Source organism: Cnephaeus nilssonii, assembly GCF_951640355.1.
Source record: "Cnephaeus nilssonii genome assembly, chromosome: 19".
Lineage (NCBI taxonomy): Eukaryota > Metazoa > Chordata > Mammalia > Chiroptera > Vespertilionidae > Cnephaeus > Cnephaeus nilssonii.
Window position 1 is genome coordinate 4,950,209 of NC_137090.1, and position 22,002 is coordinate 4,972,210.

Genomic DNA, 22,002 nt, shown 5'->3' on the forward strand with positions numbered 1-22,002 from the left:
CTCTGTAAAAATATATTTTTTAAAAAAAGCTTTGTCAAGGGCCTATGCAGTTTCAGAAATGGCCAAATGTGTGTTCTGTTTGCAGAATAGGCACGTTTTTTCCCTTGGAGAGCGCCTGCCCAGAAGGTGGGAGCAGGGAGAGCATTGTCTTCAGGCCAGTTCAGTGAGCCCCTACTGTGTGCAAGACATTGTGGGGGGTATGCAAAGAAGAAAGGCATAGCCCCTCCCCGCAGGGGGCTTGAGATGGGGCCTTCACCTGTAATCATGAGACGGGTCAGCAGGTGGTTGTAAGAAGGTGATGGGCCAACGGTGATGGGACCCCAGGCCCTGGGAGGATACTTCTGGGTGGGGAAGTAGAGAGGTCTTCTTCATGGATGAAGCTCAGGTCAGAAGAACAGGAGAGTCTGAGGATGTCGGGAGGGAGCAGGGGAAGGAGATGAACTATAGGCAGGAAGAACCTCAACTTGGAAGCTTACGCGTGGAGAATACAGGGCTGTTGAAGGAACGGCAGTTGGTTTGGTTGGGAGGAGAGGCCAGAGAAGTCGGTGGGGGCTGGGTATGGACAACCGGGGTCCCATGGAAGAATATTTCGGCTTTGTTCTCTAGATTGGTGGGGGGATGCTGGAGGTTTGAGAGGGTGACCATCAGAGCTGTACTTCCAGGAAGCGAGTTTCGTTGGTAGCAAGTAGCACAGCCATTGGGAATGTGCAGGGGGCGGAGGTGGGCGCTGATGGTGGAGAGGCAGGCTGGAGGCTCAGGTGTTACTTCAGGGGGTGCCTTGACTCGTTAGAGGCCTTGACCTTGGGGAGAGGCAGAGGAGTTCGGAAGGGAGAGAGCAAAGCACACTCCTGCTGGAGAACGGGGAGGAATTGGCAGCCCTTTGATCGCGATGGCAGCCAAAGAGGTTTAAGCCCATCACAGGTGCCGGGTTCCGGGGGCTGCTTCCCCCGGGGATGTTGGGGAATATGGACTGAGGGTGGGACTCCACCAGAAATGGGGAGGCCGGGAGTTGGGGGACAGGGGGAGTCTCTTAGGTTTATATCAGGCCTTTCTCATTTACGTACTTTGGAATCGGTGTGTTGGGGTGGTCTCCATGGCAACTAGGTACCTACAGCTCCTTGTACTGATGGGGTTGTTTCCTGCTGCTCTGCTTAGGATTAGGCTTGGCTGAGAGTAACTGAGACCAGGAGAACAGTGGCTGCCATTAGAAAGCCTCTTCCTGGGTAGAAGAAACTCAGAGCCGGGGGCTGGGAACGTAGGAGTCCCCGGGCATCCAGGCTCCTTGTTTGCTCACTGCTTTGCCCCAGGGGCGAGCCTGTGGTCTCCCATCTCTTTGCATCAGCCAGGTTCATGGCTGACTGAAAAACGCACTCGGTCTGGCCTAAGGAAGAGAGTGGAATGGAGGAGCCGATTCAGTTGAAATATCCAGACGTGGAGGGGTCCTCAGACCCTGGTTCCCTCTGTGGGTCGGAGGATGTCACCAGGGCCTGGTTTCTCCGTCTCCTGGCTCTTCTCTCTTCGGTGTGACTCCACCTTCAGGTAGTCCGTCCCATCCTCTCAGGCTCAAGTCTGGAGGAAGGAGGTCTTCCTTCATAGTTCAGACCAGCGGACCACTGGTGGTCCATGAGGTGGGAAAGGTTGGCGACCGCTGGTTCAGACCGTCTTGGAATTGAGCTTCATGGGCAGGGAGTAACTGGCCCAACTTGGGTTATGTGCTCATCCCTGAATGCTAATCCTTGTTGCCATGGGGATGTGATGTGTCAACTGGCCAGGTCTGGGCTACTATCTCCTTCTGCCCCACCCCCTATTAGATAACATGACTAATAGTGGAGGAAGAGATGAATAGATATTCAGTAGCCAATATACAGCCAACACCCCCCACACTTCTGTGTCAGTTGGAAACCACCCCAAACTTCGGGGCTTATGTCAACAACAGTGGGTCATTTCTTACGATTCTGGGTTGGCTGGACTCAGCTGGGAGGTTCTTCTGCGGTCACTCATGAGGCTGCAGACATCTGGCAGCTCGCCTCGGCCGGAGGCTGTTGGAGGGCCTCACACACAGGTCTGGGCCGCGGTGCTGCCTGTTGGCTGGGCCTCTGTCCACACGGTGGCTCACGGGTCAGTAGTGGAGCGCAGGCTTCCTTACACGACTGTGGAATGCAAGGTCTCAGGAGGCCTGGACCCTGGAGCCGACACAGAATCACTCCTGTCACACTTGGTTGGCCACAGCAAGTGACAAGGCCCACCTGGATTCAGTAGGTGGGGAAACGCTCTCCAGATCTGGGTGGGAGGAGCCTGCAACACGGCCTGGCTCTGCCCTGGCATCTGCCACCTCCCCTGCCGAGGTGACGCCTGCTGACATCCTTCCAGAATCCTGTTCCTTCAGTGTGGCCACTGCCAGCCGCCACAGGCCGCCTCCCGGCCTCCCCCTTCCTCTCTTCTCCATCCTGCCTCTCGGCTTCCCACCCACTGAGAGGCACGCTGGCTCTGTCGGTGTCCATTCCGTTTCCTGACTTAAACACCGAGGACTCCCAAGGCCCAGCGAAGCTGTATTTGTTCTCTGGAAGCAGCCCAGAAGCCAAACCTTTCTGGGCCCAGGTTAGTCCTAGGCGTCCTGGTCTCCCCGCCGGGCTAAACTCCTCTCCGTGCCAGGGCCGTGCTCTTCTGGAAGCAAGAACGAGCTGTGGGGCGAGGTGGCATCCTGTGGCAGACAGTCACGCAACCTCCCTGGCATCTCTCCATCACACCCCCTCCCGAGAGGGGGTGCGTCCGGGCTGTGGGCTCGGGTGGGGCCGGGGAAATACCCCTCTGCACTCCCTGCCTCGACATCGCGTGGTTTTCTCCACTGCACCTCTGTGCCTGTGATTTGTTGTTTTAAGGATTAACAAGTTCTCTTTCCAATGCAGGCGCCCATCTTCTTCCTGCTCTGCGGGGCGTCTGCGTCCTTTTATGATCTGGGTGTGTAGGGTGCAGAGCGTTTCGCTGAGGGCAGGGCAGTGAAGAGGCAGCCCGTCCCGGTGGTTCTCGGGTGGGGCGTGGGCAGCGCAGAGGGGCGGTGCCAACCTGTGGTCTCTGTTCATTTCCTTGCCCCTGTGAGCGTGGTGCCAAACGTGGAGGCCGCGGAGCTGTAACGCGGGTGGAGGAGCCTCGCTGGCTGCCTGTCCCCGGGCCTGGGGAGGGCTGGGTGCAGGATGGAGCTGGGGGTTTCCTTGGCCTCCCTGCACCCCCTCCCACCCTGAGCGAGTGCTGCCTTCTCTGCGGAGAGGAGCCCTTGAGCCCGGGACGCTCCTCCGCAGCGGTAACGACAGTGTTCGGGCTCAGATGGAGCCGGAGCCCTCGGGTTGTATTTCTGGCTGGGCTGCCTACAGTCCCTGTGATTAGCGGCAAGTCCTGTTCCCTCCAGGCTTCTCCTATCTCCAAGGAGCCTGAAATCCCTGCCCCTCCTACCTTCAAGGAGCCTGAAATCCCTGCCCCTCCTACCTCCTGCGAATAGTGGGAGGGAAACTCCGGCTCCCGCTGTTCAGTCTCCTGGGCCCTCCGGAGCAGGGGCTGCCCACGGAGGCAGACGCCGGCACAGCCGCAGTGGGAGCTGGGCTGCGCTCTCGGTGCCCTGGCTGTTGTTTTGTTTTTTGTTTTTTTTTAAAAATCCTCACTCGATATTTTTCCATTGATTTTTAGAGAGAGTGGAAGGGGAAGGGAAAGGGAAGTGAAGGAGGAAGGGAGGAACATTGACATGAAAGAGACGCATCAATCGGTTGCCTCCTGCACGCCCCAATCAGGGCGGGGGATTGAGTCTGCAACCAAGGTACATGCCCTTGCCTGGGAATTGAAACCACGATCCTTCAGTCTGAGGGCCAACACTCTCTAGCCACTGAGCCAAACCGGCCAGGGCAGGGGGCCTTGACTTCTAATCCCGCATGTCTTCGGCTCGGGGGCCCTGTTTCCCCAGACTGGCCCAACAGCTGACAGACAGAACCCCAGGCCCACGGAGCTTGAGCTCCACATGTGCCTGGGACGGAGAGTGAAGGGGGCCTTCGCCCTTAGCTGCACACAGGTTTTGTTCTTTCCCTTCCTGTAGCGTCTCTTTGGAAACCTGTCTCAGTTTCTGAAGCTCTGGTCTTCGTGGGAAGAAATAGGCCACGACAGCCCTGGGGCTAAGTGAGTTAGTTCCCCGGGACGGTGGGAAATAATTTATATTTGTTAAACGCACAGACAAGGGGAAACAGGTTAGTGTCGTATCTGAGGCGGGAGGGAGGGGCGCAGAGCCACCGCCTGTGTACCGGCTGTGAACAGATTACCGGTTTGAATTTGCGGAGCTCTTTGCCATTATGCATGGAGAAATCCATGGGTGGGGGCGTCCGTAAGCGGACTGCAGGGAACACTTGCATCTTATGGGCTCATGAGCCCCAAATATTATTAGGTGACATTGGTTTATTGCTTTATATTTTCCAAAGCACGCTGTCACTCATTACCTCACCTGACCCTCAGGATGATCCCGTAGGTTTTTATTATTTGCACTAGAGGCCTGGTGCACGAAATTCGTGCACGGTGGTGGGGTGTCCCTCAGCCCAGCCTGCACCCTCCCCAATCTGGGACCCCTCTGGGATCGGGCCTAAACGGGCAGTCGGACATCCCTCTCACAATCCAGGACTGCTGGCTCCCAAATGCTCGCCTGCTTGCCTTCCTGATTGCCCCTAACCGCTTCTGCCTGCCAGCCTGATCACTCCCCTAACCACTCCCCTTCCAGCCTGATTGAGGCCTAACTGCTCCCCTGCCAGCCTGGTCACCCCTAACTGCCCTCCCCTGCAGCCTGGTCACCCCTAACTGTCCTCCCCTGCAGGCCTGGTCCCCCCGAACTGCTCTCCCCTGCAGGCCTGGGTCCCCCCCAACTGCCCTTCCCTGCAGGCCTGGTCACCCCCAACTTCCCTCCTCTGCCAGCCTAGTCACCTCTAACTGCCCTCCCTGCAGGTTTGATTGCTCCCAACTGCCCTCCCTTGCAGGCCTGGTCCCTCCCAACTTCCCTCCCCTGCTGGCCATCTTGTGGTGGCCATCTTGTGTCCACATGGGGGCAGGATCTTTGACCACATGGGGGCAGCCATCTTGTGTGTTGGAGTGATGGTCAATCTGCATATTAGTCTTTTATTAGATAGGATAGAGGCCTGGTGCATGGGTGGGGGCCAGCTGGTTTGCCCTGAAGGGTGTCCCGGATCAGGGTGGGGGTTCCCTTGGGGCATGGGGCGGCCTAGGTGAGGGGCCTGTGGTGGCTTGCAGGCTGGCCACGCCCCCCGGCGACCCAAGCGGAGGCCCTGGTATCTGGGATTTATTTATCTTCTACAGTTGAAACTTTGTAGCCTGGAGCGGAGCCAAGCCTTCTGCTCCCTCCGTGGCGGCAGCCATTTCTCTTGGAATTTATTTATCTTCTATAATTGAAACTTTGTAGCCTTGAGTGGAGGCCTGGGCCCGCCAGGGTGTGCGGAAAGCTTGGCTTCCTCCATCGCCGGGGAAACCCAAGCCTCCCTCCTGCTCACTCTGTGGCTGTAGCCATCTTGGTTGGGGTTAATTTGCATACTCGTTCCCGATTGGCTTGTGGGTGTAGCGGAGTGATGGTTAATTTGCATATTACTCTTTTATTAGATAGGATATGATAGATGAAGGCTACGCTGTGATCTGGGATGGACTCCTTTGTCTGACCTGGCCATGGGATGTAGGGCAGTGGGGAAAGGAAGGGGCCCCAGGGGTCCTCTTGCACACTCCCTGCACCCCTCAGTGGCAGGCACTGTTTTAGACACCGGGGCTAAAATGCTGTAAACAGCGAACAGAGATTCCTGTCCTCGCGGGACTGCCATTCTAGCAGAGAGTCACATGATAAACAACCTGTACAATAAAACACACAGCATGTCAGACAGAGGTAAGTGTGATGGAGAAGCATAAAGGGAAGGAGGAGGAGAGAGAGTGTCCTGGCAGGGGTGGGAGTTCTGGGTATTGCAATCTTAAGAGGAGTCACTCAGTAAAGATGCTAGGAAAGCACTCCTGACATGTGGGAGGCTCACAATACTTTTTCTTTTTTTTTATATAGTGAACAAATAAACATGGATGGATGAATGGAGGATGAATGGATGGATATAGGTGGATGAATGGATATGGATGGATGGATGGATGGATGGATATGGATGGATGAATGGAGATGGATGGATGGATGGAAGTATGGATATGGATGGATGGGTGGATGGATGGGTATAGATGGATGGATATGAATGGATGGATAGATGGTTGATATGGATGCATGGATGCATGGATGATGGGTGGAAGGTATGGATGGATATAAATGTATGAATAGAAATGGATGGATGGATATGGATGGATGGAAGGAAGAGGAGGATGAGTCCTACTCTCTATAAGTCTGTGCTTTCTCTGAGAGCCTTAGTATACCTAAATATTTTCACACTCCCCCACCCCTTATCATGAATCACTGTGGAGCACCCGAAGTGGCTCCTCATTCCCTGTGGCCCCTGGAGAGGGTAGCCCCTCTCTGCTGGAGAGAGCCAGCATCCTCCTGCCGCTGTGTAGGTTGAGTTGGGAAGTAGATTGGTGAAGGAGAGTTTGCCTCATTGTGTATTCCCCCTTGGCCTTCTTATCATGGACCCAGTCCCCAAAGCCTCGGGGATTTGCCTGCTCCATCTGCCTGGGAATGAGGCCGAGAGTTTTCTCCTTAAGGAAATGGAGCATCTCATTTTCCCCACTGTCGTCTACCTTGACAAGCACCTGTAGCTCTCCATGCTGATTCCATGTAGCTGTTGTCTGTGGACTCCAGTTGCTTGTTCACTTCTTCCTTCCCAAACTAGATGCATCTAGAAGGCAGGGGCTGTCTTGCTCACTGTTGATCATTGGCCCCCAGCACAGGGATTAGGACACTGGGCATTCAGAAATGTTTTTAAAGTTCAGCGTCCAATGAGCGTGGCGTGTGCATCAGAGGTTTCCTTGGGGTTGGCTGCCTTTCCTGGTAAGCCCACCCAGTTTCTCCAGAGCTTGTGTGCGCACTGGTTTATGTCCCGGGGGCATCAGAACGAAATCTCAGCGAACAGAGGGCAAGAAAACCCTCCCCCTCGAGCCCATAGGAAGTCGGTCCTTCTGGTCCTCCCAGTGAAGGAAGAAACTAATTGAATGTAAGCTCGTTACATCTCTGAAGCATAATTTCCCCAATTATGATGAACTTCTCAGGATGTGGCCATGCCAGGAAATGTCTCAATCTGTCAGCGGCTGGGGTGAGCCAAGGGCAGGGGCATTGGGCACCCAGGGGCGGGGCCTTTTTCTGGTGGATCACCTGCTCTGCTGTTCTGATGAGCCCTGGAGCACCTTGCCTGGGTTTGATCCTGGTTTCTCAGCTGATTTGTTGGGTGAGCTGGGGCTCCTTACGTAGACCGTGTAAGCCTCAGTTTCCTCATCTGTAAAGTGGAGATAATTGTCTCCTTTTCAAAGTTGTTGTGCAGACGAATAAGTAAGTATATTTGGAGCATTTAGCATAGGTGGTTGGCACTTAGTAAATGCCGATACATCTTTTTAAAAAAACACACACTATATTTTCATTGATTTCAGAGAGGAAGGGAGCTGGAGAGATAGAAACATCAGTGATGAAAGAGAATCATTGATCTGCTGCCTCCTGCACGCTCCACACTGGGAATCGAGCCCACAACCCCAGGCATGTGCCTTTGACCAGGAATGGAATCCGGGACCCTTCAGTCCGCAGGCCAACACTTTATCCACTGAGCCAAACCAGCCAGGGCCCCCCGATACATCTTGATTATTATCTGACATCAAGGGAAGTATGGTGTAGGACACATGAGGACTTTGGGGTTGGTGTAGGTCCGTGAACTTGGGTATTATGGTTTTAGATCCCTCTCACTCCTCCCCAATTGATTATCTTTCCCACATGACCTATGTACTTCCTTGTTTATGTATAATTTAAACAAATGGAATCGCACCGCACATCATGCTTGCAAACGTGTCCCTTTCCTTCCTAGGTCCTGAACTCTTTCTTATTTGGTGGCCGCGTGGCACTTCATTGCACAAACTGGCCACGATACCGGTTTCCACTTGACTGAGGTAGCACTGGGTCACACTGAACTGCACCGTGACTGGGATACTTTTCACTAACGACTTCTTGGGTACTTAAGTTGGGCTCTGTATTTGGAATCGTTGGTTATTTTTATCAGGGTAAGAGATACACCATCTAGAAAGAACAAATGTTCGTAAGAGGCTTATACAGGAAGGAAAGAAAAAGCGGCCCCTCCGCCTATGGTCCCATCCTCTCTTCTAGAAGCACCCATTTGTCCGTTCCTTGAGAAAATTACCCCCACATTTCTAAAGAAGTTTATTCTGCAATCCCTTGATTTGGAAACCGGTGCCCTTCGGCTCTGGCGAGGGCTGCTTTATGTCCCTTTAATAGTCTCCCCCGCGGACCCGCTGTTCTCTCTTTATTAGACTTATTAGTTGGCTCTTGGACTTCCTGGACCGAGCCTCTCATTTTCCTCCCTTTTCGCTTGTTATTTCATAATCTCTCTGCTGTTTAGTTCTGCCTGGTGGGAAATTACATTGCCTTTAACTCCATAACAAGAGCCAATGTTTCTTTTTGTTGTTGTTTTCACGGTTTCAGTTTTTGAAAAGTCTTGTTTTCCCTGTTTTTCCCCCTCCAGCATTCTGGCCTTTTTCATAGATTTATTCCATGCATTCCTATCCCTCTCACATTAATAACTGTTGTTGTTTTTTTTCCTCTCTCTTTATAAGTGTTCCCTCCCTGAATTCCTGGGGTTCCTTCTGAAACCCTTCATTTTTCCTGTTTGGTTATTTTCTGTCATAGAATTTGCTCTAATAATAGTGAGAAGCTAGACACGTTTAGCACCCGGCATTTATAGAGTCTTCAGGCCAGTTTTTGTGCTAAGTATTTTATATGCACTATTGCACCTCGTACTTACTTATTCGTCCTAGGAGGTGAGCACCACCTTGGGAAGGTCAGAAGGTCAAGAGCAGGGACTCAAGAGCCACCCTGGCTGGGATTGGATCTTGGCTCTGCCACTTACTAACTGTATGGCTTAGTGAATTACCTAACTACTCCGTGCCTCAATTTCCCCATAAGTGGAGTAGGGGTAACATACCTGACCCTTAATGTTAGGAGGATTAAGAAAGTTCTGGCACATGGCCAGTCTTTATGTAAAGGTTATTATTGTTATTAACTTCAATTTTACGTATGAGTGCCACCGTTTCTATTATTATTTCCATTTTCCTTATGAAGAAACTAGAGGCCCGGTGCACGAATTCATGCACCAGTGGGGTCCCTCGGCCTGGCCTGTGGGATTGGGCTGAAATCAGCTCTCCGATGTCCTCCGAGGGGTCCGGGATTGCGAGAGGGCTCAGGCCATGCTGAGGGACCCCACCGGTGCACGATTGGGACCGGGAAGGGGCCACGGGAGGGCTCCAGGGCATGTCCGGTCCATCTCACTCAGTTCAGATTGGCAGGGTCCCAGCAACATGCTAAGCTACCGGTTGGAGCATCTGCCCCCTGGTGGTCAGTGCACATCATAATGAGCAGTTGAACAGCCTTAGCCTATCATTAGCATGTTACGCTTTGATTGGTTGAACAGCCCACCAGACGACCAGACACTTAGCATATTAGGCTTTTATTATATAGGCTAGCAGCCGTGGAGAGATGATTCTGTCACCCAGGGTCTCCCGCTTAGATCTGATGCCTTCTACCCGCTGTGATGTATCACCATGGAGCCACGCTGGCCGGGCTGTAGTCCCTTGTTGAGATTCTGTCCCATCACTCTGACCTCTTGCCCTCCATCTCCCAAGGGTCACTGCCACCACATTGATGGGCGTCTCCCGCGTCCCTCAGGTGAGTGAGGACAGAAAACACTTTGCCAACCCCTGTTTTCACGAGGGTGGAAATGAAACATGATTTTATCTGGAATAAGGGGTGACATTTTCCTTCTCCTTGACCATGGAGCTCCTGAGCAGAAAGGGTCACAAAGCGAGTGGTTTGCTGGTTTGTCACCTCTCCGGAGGGAGGTCAGCGAAGTGGGGTAAACGCCGCTCTTACGAGGTGTTTGAGTTTCTTCTCAATGGGCTCACTCTTCTCTCCTCCTTCCCATGTTAGCAGGGGCTGTTTCATTAGCAGCCAGATCCGGGACAGATTGGATCAGCATGAGTGGGTGGTGGTGTTGGGTGGGGAGGGCTTGACCAGCTGGTGCAGTTGTCTGTCAACAGGCCGGAGTTGAGAGGGTGCTGATGGATTGGTGGCTGGGTGCCACGGAGAGGTTGCTCTGGGCAATGTCATGTTCTCACTCTCTTGGTGACCAGCTGTGAAAAGGGTGCCCCTCCCCCCTTTTTTTGAATCTACATGGAGTTAATGGTTTTGGCATCTAGCTAGTGTGAACCTACCTTGAAAGGACTGAAGTCATTGTAATTAGTATACTGCCCCTCACCGTCATTCAAATTGTGGGTCTTTGGAAGAGGAATGGCGAGCTCCAGCAGAGTCTAAATGGCATTTGACTTTGGAGCGCTGTGTTCTTATTTGAGGTGTAGCTGCCGTTATTGCCAATGGGTGCTCCAGTCCAGAGCCGCTGAGTAGATGTTTCCTGAGTTGAGTTGCACTGGGAAAGGGAAGTCAGGGTTGGAGCTGGACTGGACTTGATGGCTGACTCGTTTTTAGCCCTTTTCCTTGGTTTTCACAGAGGGAGTTAGAATTCGCTTGTTGGTCAGTATATGTCTGAAGCCTGGATGATGGTCCTTTCTTTGGGGAACTTAGTGCAGTCGGGGGCCTCACCAGCCAGGACGTGTGGCCACTGACCGTGGCGGCTGAGGTCCTTTTGCACAGGATTTCCATGCTTGTCTAACACCACAGGCACAGCATTTAAGAATGGCCTGACTCTCGGCTCCTTTCCTTCCGGACCACGTGCAGCTGTCAAGAGCTCTTCCCCGTGTTTTCTCCCATGTCCTTTTTTCACAGCGTTGCCATCTCCTTACGTGGAATGACCACGGCCCTTCTCATCGGTGGTTTCCGGTGCCTTCTCTGTTGGTCATATCGCACATCTCTGTAGTCTCTCTTATCATGGTGGGCAGCCAGGCCCACAAAGGCGGGAGCCAGATCAGCCTCTGTATCCCTCTTCCTCCCTCTCCGCCCCCTAGAATCCAGCATCATGTTGACCGTGCAGTAGTCACAAATTCGCTTCCTATTAATTGACTTTAACAAATTAATTTTATATCTGATTTAGAGGCCAAATTAGATACATTCCTTGGCTTCTGTACTTGTCAGAGTAATTATTGCCTTGATTTGTATGGATCGCAAGTTTGTGCCTCCTCCTTAATTATATACAGTGGCCTTCGGGGTAGAGTCCGTGTTCATTTGCTTCAACCAACATTGACGGAGGACCCGCCCGAGCAACTTCGAGTTGGGTGCTGTTGATTTGAACTCTGTGTTCCTGTCTCTGTAGACTTGCACGCACCTTGTCCGTAGAGACGGTGTCATTGAGTCACGGATACCGATGCTCAGTGCGCTGCTAGTGATCAGAGCGCAATGCTTTTCTCTCCCCGTTTTATTAAGAGGGAAATTTTGTTTTGTGGGTTGGGTTTTCTTCTACTTTTACGCTGTCATTACTATCATAAAAGAAATGCTTAACTGCCCCCATCGTGCCCAAACATTAGGATGTATTCCTTAAGGAACTCTTCACCAATTCATTTATATTTGCAGAGCTGAAATCGCCCCAGAATGAGCACTCAAGCAGAAATGAGAAGGTTTGCGTGCCGTAGGCTAGGGAGTTCGCTGATCGTCTCTGATTACTCTGTGCTGGTACCTCTGACACCAGAGGGAAATTAATAGCATTTTGAAGTATGGATCCCTGTGGTATTTTGCACGGTATTTTGAGAAAAAGGAGCATATGAGTTTTGCTAGGTTTGGGGAATTACCGAAGGGAAATGGGGGATTTTCTCTCAGAGCTTTCAAATATCTGCTGATTTTAAGTGTCTCTTCCAGTCCCTTTTCAATATTCTGGTGTCATGGCTGTGATTTAGGCAGTTTTACCAAAAACACACCATTCGGTGAGGGCTTGTGCTGGGGGGCGGGAGTGGGCTGGGAGAGGTCAGTGGGGGGGAAAAGGAGACATGTGTCATACTTGCAACAATAAAGAATTAAAAGAACAACTACAAACAAACAAAAAACTAAAAACACACCGTTCAGGTGGGTGTCTCATTATCAGGCAGAAACATTTCTGGAAATTGAGTTCTTGTATGTGGCAGTGTTTCCCCCTTTGAATTTTCACTGTGAAATCAATGTCTTGTAACCATTTAAAAGTTATATTACAGCCCTAGCTGGTTTGGCTCAGTGGATAGAGCATCGACCTGCAGACTAAAGGGTCTCAGGTTCGATTCTGGTCAAGGGCACATGCCCGGGTTGCAGGCTCGATCCCCAGTGCCTGGGCATGCAGGAGGCAGCCAGTCAATGATTCTCTCTCATCATTGATGTTTCTGTCTGTCTCTCCCTCCCTCTCTGAAATCAATAAAAATACATATTTAAAAAAATTATATTATAAATTTCCTGATAATATTTACTTCTCTACATTTGTATATTTTCAAATTATAGTATCCGTTTATTTAACAAGCCCCCCAATTCCCCTCCCACCCAAAGATATATGCTTGTATAGTTTAAAAAGTCAGGTTGTTCTGCCGGGTTTATAACAGAAGCCAGAGCCTGCTGACCTTCCCCACCCGGTTCCGGCCTCTCAGGATAAACACTGGCAGCCGCTTTAACTGTTCCTTTAGCGTTTGGTCTCCACAAGTCTCCACTGTAGGCACAACTTCGCCACCTCGCGACCTTTTCAGCTGCAGACGTCTCCAGTGATTTTCTGACGTCCCGACGCGTGTTACAACAGGGGTCAGCCTCGAAAGCATCGCACTCCGCGGAATGATCAGACACAAAGGGACGGATACTGTATGATTCCACTTACACGAACTCTCGACAGAGAGTAGCTTAGAGGTTCCCGGGAGCTGGGGGGAGGGGAGGATGGGGCGCTCTTGCTTAACGGTTCCTGGGCTTCTGTTAGGGGTGGTGAGAAAGGTTTGGAAATAGTGATGTTTGTACAACACTCTGAATGTAATTAACGCCACTGAACTATAGGCTTCAAAATGGCAAATTGTATGTGATTTGTGCGTGTGTGTGTGTGTGTGTGTGTGTGTGTACATATATCCATAATAAATAATCAAATTAATAAAATAGCTTACATGATTAAGACTGTAAATGTTATTCTTTTGTTTCCTTTCTTGTGCAATTGTGTTTTCCAGAGTCAGTAAAGGTATCTCTGCTTTCCCCACTTTCACGGGAACCCGTTACCAGTCTCAGGGTGTCAGAGGTACCAGCACCGGAAGTGCGGATTCCTGTCCCACACGGGGACCTCTCAGGGCTCTGCCATTCGCTCTCCCTAGGAGCCCTCCGGCCCCCTGCCCTCCCTCTGGGCTCCTGCTCTCCCGGTCTGTGACCTGTTGCTCCTGGCATCCTCTCTCACCCCCCGCCCCCCCGGGGATTCCCTTCCTTTCTCTCCCCTGTCCTCCACTTGTTTTACTCCCTTTTACCTGCGAAAACACATCCTTGAGTCTCTTTCTGAGAAAGGTGCCTGGGAGGTGGTCTCCAGCCAGCCTCCCCAGAAGCAGGGCTAGATGTGGGGGCTCCTGTGCAAGGAATTTGGGGAAGACAGGCTTTGGTAGAAGCAGCTGGCCAGGGGGGGGGGGCGGGGGTGGGTGCAGGGGTGAGGGATGGATGGGGCTGGGGCAGAGGCTGGGCTGAGATGTGAGAGCCTGGGGGTCACTCCCATGCATATAGACACGCATGGTCTCCTGTTTTCGGTGCGGGACCCTTACTCCTGGCTGGGCCGCGGGGGTTGTGTGGGGGAGGGGGCATCCCTGAATGTCTGGTGGGGCAGCACATTGATAGGGTGGAACGTGGGGAGGGATTGGAGGCTGAGATGAGTGCGTGTCCTCACCTGGATCGTGGTTTTAGCTTTGCTGATGGTGGGGATGTAGGAGAGAGGTAGCCAGCAGGTCGTCTTCGGTGGGGAGTTTACCATGAAGGGCAGCTGCCAATGGGGCTCTGAAGCGGGTGAGACTGCAGCCCGGGGAAGGGATGGAGCAGGCCGCGGCCTGCAGAACGAGCCCACGGCTTCCTCCCATGGTCTCGGGGAGCTGAACTGCTAAGACATGTTCCTTCCCTTTGGGAGTTCCTGACGCATTGGCAATTTCCCGGGAGTGGCGCGGAGGCTCCTGCGTGTGGCTGAGGCTGGCAGGAGGGGAGTCACTTTCTGTAGGGATCTGTCCTTCATTGTCACTCTTGTGACACCGGGCTCCGTCACTCCGTGTGTTTTTTGGGAGGTGGATGATGCAGACGTCTCTTTTCCAAGACAAGGCATAATTAAGTCACTTTTAGAAACCCATTCAGCGTCCTGCACGTCGGTGATGACTGTCATGCGTCCCGAGGGGTAGTGGGAGCACTCCAGCCGAGATGTCGCTGCACCTATAGGACTAGACGGCAAATTCCTATAGGTTGAATTTGCTCAACGCCGGAGACTCCTTGATTGCGTTGCCCTCACTGAGATCTGGCTCCAGCCTCGTTCCCCTCTTCGCTCGTGTCCGTCCCCTCATTGAGATGATCATGGTCCTTGCTTGCTGAGCTCCCGAACCAGCCACTTAACTGGCTCTGTGACGTGGGGCAGATTATCTTATTACCTCGAGATTCAGTTTCTTCATCGACCAATAGCTAGAGGAAACAATATCTGCCTCTCAGGGTTTTTAGGACGATAAAGGAAGATATCCAGTGTGAAGCTTGCTCCCTGGAAATAGTAGGTGATCAATAAATGTCCGTTCCTGCCCGGCCAGTGTGGCTCACGGTTTGATTCCCTGTCAGGACTCATGTCCGGATTTCGGGCTCGATCCCCAGTAGGGGGCGTGCAGGAGGCAGCCAATCAATGATTCTCTCTCATCGTTGATATTTCTATCTCTCTCTCCCGCTTCTTTCCTCTCTGAAGCCAATAAAAATGTTCATTCCCTTCTTCTTTTTCAGCGATAGGGAGATTGACAGGATTGCTGGCATTGACTCACTGGTTGTCCCCAGATATTTCAAAAGCCATCACCTCTCACAGAGGAAAGACCCATCATTCTCTGGTGCTCCAGAGAGCAGGCCTAGAGCTCGTGGGTAACCATGGAAGGGAGAGAGGTTGCCACTGAACATAAGGAAGACTTCTGTCTTATAATGCAGGGTCCTGGAGTGTTCATCTAGGACAGGACAATGTGTCGTTGACACTGGGGCTAGGGAAGTCTTCGTTGTCAGGGGCTGTGCACACAGTATGTTTACAAGCATCTGAGCCCTCTAGTCACTAGATACCCCTCGTATGACAACCAGAGATGTCTCCAGACATTGCCCAATGCCACCTGGAGGGCAAAATGGCCCTTGGTTGAGAATAATTGAAATAGAGGTTCGATGGCAGCAAACCACACTCGGTCCTTCCAAGGCCCAAATTGAGTTCTTACAGCATCAGTTCCAGGAGTTCTGGAGGTGGCTTTTTGGTTTGGGATGGGACCTGCCATGGAGGATTACAGGCCTAACTCATGTGGCATCGCAGGGTTGAGTTTGGGCCGTGGAGAGCAAGCGAAGCCGCACTCGGGAGGCGTCTGGCTGGTCTAACGGTCTGCTGCTCACTGTGGTCCTGCAGGTCATGTTGGCAGCCTCCTACTGGTCCCTCCTGGCCCCAGCGGTTGAGATGGCCACGTCCTCCGGGAACTTCGGGGCCTTTGCCTTCCTCCCCGTGGCCGTGGGCTTCACCCTCGGTGCTGCGTTCGTCTACCTGGCCGACGCCCTGATGCCTCAGCTGGTGAGTACCGCCCGGAAACGTGACGTCCCCGTCAGTGCCTCTGCTCGGGAGCCCGTGATTCCGGAATAGATGCTGCAGACCGTTTATAGGGCTTTTATGTGGAGGAATTGGATCTGACGTTTCCCCTAAAAGGAAATAAGCTCTCGGTAATATGACTAATCATCCCCTTGGTTACGTTTTGCTAAGTTCGGATTTCAAATGTCAGACTTCGTTATAAATATAGAGAGCAGCTGACAATCCACCGTGCGGCGCCGTCTATATGAGCGGACCTACAAACGGGGAGAAGTGAGTGACCAGGATCAGGGTCCTGACCCTTCAGGGGCTTATGATGTCACCGGGGAGATGGCAACACACCCGACCATAGCGTAAGACCAGTGACAAAGCATCGCATCCACAGGGCTTATGAATAGGAGGACGAGGTGGGGAGGCTGGGCAGCCGGGCTCTGGGGGGAGCTCACATCTGCCCATCACTGGCAGCGTGCCCCTTAGCTCCATTTCTCCTTCCTATCACCCGAGGCTAACTCCCTTTGGTGGCTGCAAAGTCAAAATTTAAAAATCTGATAACGTACTGTAATAGGGCTGGTGGGTTGGATTTGGGGAATGAGTGTGTATAAAGAAGCACAGCAACGCCCGGCCAGGGTGGCTCAGTGGTTGAGTGTTGACCTATGAACCAGGAGGTCACGGTTCCATTTCCGGTCAGGGCACATGCCTGGGTGGCGGGCTCGACCCCCAGTGTGGGGCGTGCAGAAGGCAACAGATCAATGATTCTGTGTCATCACTGGTGTTTCTATCTCTCTCTCCCTCTCTCTTCCTCTCTCTGAAATCAATAAAAATATATTGAAAAAAAGAAAAAAAGGAGAAGCACAGTTAGAACCACAGCCTGAAGTGTGGCTGGGATCCCCAAAGAGATCTCGAGGCCAGGCCATGAGATTGTGACAAAGGCCGTTGGCTAGAGCGGGCTTGTCATGCGCTGCCATGGGTAGCCAGGAGCGAGCACCCCGTGCACGGAGTTGGGTGGGGGAGGAAGTGGGTCGGCCGCTGTGTTGCTTCCCTCGGAGAAGTGAGCACGCCGGGCCCAGCAGGGCAGGGGGGTGGCTGGAGCCCGTGCCCTTGGCCGTTCAGCGGTCCCACTGCCTGTCAGGGCCGCCCACCCTGGATATCTTCGGAGATTCAGGCCCCGACGGCAGCAGGACTCTCGGGTGGGTGGGCGGGAAGGACGAGGTTAACAGGGGACTCCGTCCTCTGACTCCCCTGCCCTTCACTCAGCCTTTCAGGTTTATTCGAAGCAAAATATTGCTCACGAAAAGGGTTTTACTCATCACAGCCTGTCCGGTGGAAGCCACCGTGGCTTCGTTAACCACGGCTGCATCCAACGTCTCTCTGAACTGGGTACGGGTTTTTATTTATTTATCTGGGCATAAAGCAGAGGCGGCCCCCGCAGTCACAGTTAATGGGAAATGAGCTGGCAGGGATTTGCAGCGGCTTTGCCAAATGCAGTCTTTATGAAAGGGGGGGAGGGGGAGGGTGGGCAGGGAGCGTGCACCCTGCTTGGCCTGGGAAGCGGCTGGCAAGAGGCCGGGGGATGGGGGTGAGGCCTGGGCCAGCCCGAGCCCAGTGTCCCTCCCTAAGGACGACCCAAGGGAGAAACAGAATGGACGCCAAACAGCTATTGATGTTGACATTTTGATGAAAAATATGTCAAAGATGTTGACATTTTGATGATCTTTGCAGTTTTGCTTCTCCGTGAAGTTGAGGATGGTGGTAGGCGGGGAGCCTTCACCTTCAGTTTAAAGGAGGGACTGTCTACTGGTGGGTGGGGGTGGGGAAGGAGGGCAGGGTATACTTCCCCAAGGCCTCTCCTCCTTCCTGTTAGTCATCATGTTAGTATTACATCAGTACAATGCAAACATCTCATTACCAAATAAAACATTTCTGTGAAAATGCCTTCCTGTTATAGACTGTGTCCCTCCAAAACTCATGTTGAACCTAATTCCCAGTGTGACGGTACTGGGAGGTGGGACCCTCTTGCAGGTGGTCAGGCTATGAGGGTGGAGCCCCCATGAGTGGGATTAGTGCCCTTTACAAGAGTCCCCGAGAGCTCAATTCTGCCATGTGAGGACACGGCAGGAAGACACCATCTGCAAGCCAGGAGGGAGGCCCTCATCAGGCACCGAATCTGGCAGAGTTTGACCTTGGCCTTGGTCTGCAGATCCCTGAGAAACACATTTCTGTGGTTTGTACGCCACCCAGACTGGGGTCACTTGTTGTGACAGTCCTCATGGTCTGAGACACTCTCCTGTTCCCATTCTCTCCGCAGCCAACCGTTGTCATCGGTTTAGTGGGCACTCTTCCAGATTTTTTTCTCTTTCTTTGAGAAAACGAATGATGTGCCTTTTAGATCTTGAAACATCACCCCTCCCCCCGTTTGCCTGTATTGTGCAGTACGCTTCACATCAGCTCGCTAGCAGTACCCGCCCTGCCTCGCGGCGCTCTCTCTTCTTCCACGGATTTCTGTGCGGGCACACATTGATGCATGTCGAAGCGGGCTGGGCCTTCTCAGTGTGTTGTTCCCGAGTTTGAAACGATCTTCATCTGCGGCTGTTTCCGTACCTGTACAGCCCCGGCCGTCTCGGTCCTCTGCCGGGCGGCTCCCCATCGTCGCGCGGTTAGATGGCTCCGGGCTTGTCCGTGTGTGTCTGTGTGCATCTGGAAATGCAATCCTCTTCTCTGTTTTCGGAAAACCAGATGGCCGCACACGGTCGGCGCTGTTGCTCTGTGCTCTCCTCGGCGTGCTCTGCGTCTTCGCCGTCTGCTCCCGGGGAGCAGACGTGTTCTCCTCAGCCCCTCCCTCTCCCGGGGTCTGTCATCTCCGGGAGGCTGCCCAGGTCTGCGGGGGCTGGGAGGGGAGCGGGTGTTGGGGACTCTGTCTGAGGCTCTCCTCGGAGAGAGCCTGGCTGGTAGTCCTGTCCAGATCAGCGCCAGGGGACGTTAGCAGGTGGTAGGGGTACTGCCTCCTCCTCAGCTCCCCCCCCCATGTATCTGCAGGAAAAATATCTGCGGCTGTGCAGCCAGTGATACAGAGCATCTGAGAGTGCCTGCTGTTGGTGGGGTGGCTTCCTGGAGCACCCTCAGTGGGTCCGGCATGGGCACATGCACATGCACATGCACACACATGCACGCACACACATGTATGCACAAACACACACACACTGCCATTTCATATAGGCTGGCTTGCCGAAGGGGGCTCCCCACGCACCGAATGGTTCTTGTTACTGTGCTAGCGTGGCAGGGACTCGTAAAGGCAGATAGGCATGGTCGGCACCTCCAGGGCTTAGAGTTCCTTCTCCACCTTTGGACCATAGAGTTGTGACTGGATACTTGTCCCCTCTGGCCCTCTGCTGAGCCAGGAAACGTGTGCCTGAGAAACGTACCGTGGCGATGTACTACGCCGGTGGGTGGCTGGCAGAGGTGACTGACGAGGCTGGATGGCTAAAAGGATTGGGCGTGCATTGGGCCTTAACTCTTTCCTCCCAGGGGTGGTGGGACGGACGTGTCTGTCGGGCTCACGGCTGTCTCCCTAGCTGGGTGCCTGGTGCGGCGCTGCCCACAGAGCAGATGCTGGCCATGCCTGTCGTCCATCTCCTCTCGGGTGGCGGTGGCGGTGGGGAGAGTGTTGATGGCAGGTCCCGAGGCTGGGGAACCAACGTCCCAGGGCACTTAGAGTTCTGGTATCAGAGAAGGAAAGAGAAGTGACGTTTGGGGACGGAGATGTGGTCTGGCCAATTCTTAGAGAGGAAGGCGTTGGATTAAAGTCACTGGAAACACGGAAACATTATTTTTTTCTCACCTAGAGCCCTGGGGACAATGACAGGAGGCACAGCAGTGACCGTAGTAGATGCCCCTCCCTCTGAAGATGCTCTGAGCAAGACTATGTCTGCGGTCCCGTTCGCTGTTCTGTATCTTAGGGCTGGTGGGGCGGTGGCGGGGGTGGAGGGGAGGAGGGATTCTCATCCCTCTATCTCAGAAGACACTGTCTCCAGAAACACAGCCCATCTTCTTTGGACCCTGCATATATGTATATACTGTATATACACTAGAGGCCTGATGCATGAAATTTGTGCAAGGGGCTCAGCCCTCGCAGCGTGGCTTCTTCCAGAAGGTCATCTGGAAGGACGTCCGGAAGGTCATTTGGCTGTCCGGTCTAAGAGCATATTACACTTTTACTATTATAGATGTTGTATATATACTAGTAGCCCTGCACATGAATCCGTGCACCAGTAGCTTGCCAGTAGCTCACTGCTGCCCTCCAGTAGCTCTCCGCCCACTGCCCCGCCCTCCTGTAGCTCCCCCTCTCCCCCCTCATAGCTTGCTGCCCTGCCCCCTCCTGTAGCTCTCCGCCACCACTTGTAGCTCGCTGCCCCACCCTCCTGCTGATCCGTGATCCGGTCATTACGTGGTCAGTCGTTACGCTTCACGGCATAACGACCATTTGCATATTACATCTTTATTGTATAGGATATATGTGTATGTGTGTTTATATATGAGAGGAAGGGAGAAGGAGAGAGAGAGGAGAGAGAAACATCAATGATGAGAGAGAATCATTGATTGGCTGCCTCCTGCATGCCCCCTACTGGGGATCGAGCCCACAACCTGGGCATGTGCCCTGACCGGGAATGGAACTGAGCCATGCCCGCTGGGCAAATGAGACCCTCTTTGTGAAAACTCCTTACAGCTTCTAAGCTGAAAGTGCTTTACACACGTGAGTTATTATCCGAACACAGATCCATGCCTTTGCAGTCGACCGCGTTTTGGGCACCACAAACACGAGGCGCAGATAATTAAACCTGCAGGCAGAAAACAGGAAAAGCTTGATCTGAAGTCTGATTGTGTTGTATGGTTTTTTTATGCTTTATTTGCGTTCTTCATTCTGTTTGCCTACGAGGCTAGAGACGCATACTGCCATTGAGAAGGAGCATTTTCAGAGCAAGGCAATTGGGAAGTGTGTTAGGCGGGGACGGGACGTGGGTAGGGGGGGCGGGGAGGGTGGGGAGGAGCTGGGAGGTCGCCTTTGGGGCTTTAGAGAGATGTTGACACCTGGACCTCCCCCTGGAGGTTCTGATTCATTGTGTCCAAGGTGAGGCCTGGGTTTCTAAACAAAACATCCCCACAAAGGCGCTGCTGTCCGCCAGCCAGGGCTGCTGACTGCCCACTGCAGGCTACTTATAACTCGCTTTTGTTCAGGGGGTGGTGTGTGTTTTTTGTTTGTTTGCGTGGTTGCTGTTTTTTTTAATGATTCACAGCAATTCAAGTGTCCTTTTCTTTCCCTTGGAAGCCAAAGCCTTATTATTGCAAAAGACTCAGAAAATGGGGGAAAGAAGGACTCCCTGCTGGTGCCAAGGGGATGGGCTCAAGCTGAGAAGGGGGAAGGAACTGCTTCTGTGGGTGGCAGACTTGGGACGCGCCAGCATCACCCGGGGGACTTAAAGAATGCAGGTGTCTGGGGATTCCGGTGCTCACCGAGGCGAGAGCATCGCAGGACAGCCCGGGAGGTGGACGGGCGCTGGAGGAGCGGGAGGCTGTACCTGAAGGACCCATCCTCTGGGTGGATGAGTGTGTGCGCCTCTTCCCGGTCCGAGGGGCTCCAGGTTCCTGTTGGCACCTTTTCACTGCCTCCCTCCTCTTATTCTCCTGCCAGCCTTGGAACAGCCCGTCGCCCGCTCCCGCTCCGTCTGACACCCCGATCCTGACTCTGCTCACCCCTCCCCATTTTGCTAGGAGCTGTTTGCATCTCAGGTTTCCATATGGTAGGGCGAGGGGCCGTGGCGAGTCCCAGAAGACTGGCTCATGGATGAGGCCCAGAGTTCCTCTGAGTCAGCGGCCGAAGCGGTTCAGGGCTAGACCGTGGGTACAGGAAGCAATTCTCCAGCACCAGCCGCCTGTCCCACAGTCCAAGACACTCTCTACCTGGACTCAGCGTCACACCCCACAGGCCGAGGGCCCGGTCCTACCAGACTGCCTCCCTCCTTCAGCTCCAGGCTCAAGGCCAGGCTGGCCCTGTGCTGCTGACCTCCCAGCTGTCAGTCAGAGGTTCCCACGC

The 22,002-nt window shown here is 53.2% G+C and overlaps 1 protein-coding gene across 3 annotated transcripts in view; it reads left to right on the plus strand.

The window, feature by feature from the left end:
- SLC39A11 (solute carrier family 39 member 11) overlaps positions 1–22,002 on the plus strand; it is a 181,716-nt gene that overhangs the window by 15,603 nt on the left and 144,111 nt on the right. For all 3 annotated transcript variants that reach the window (XM_079798371.1, XM_079798373.1, XM_079798372.1), the window contains exon 4: positions 15,747–15,905. In XM_079798371.1, coding sequence (XP_079654497.1) covers positions 15,747–15,905 — 159 coding nt within the window. The remainder of the gene's footprint in view (positions 1–15,746; positions 15,906–22,002) is intronic.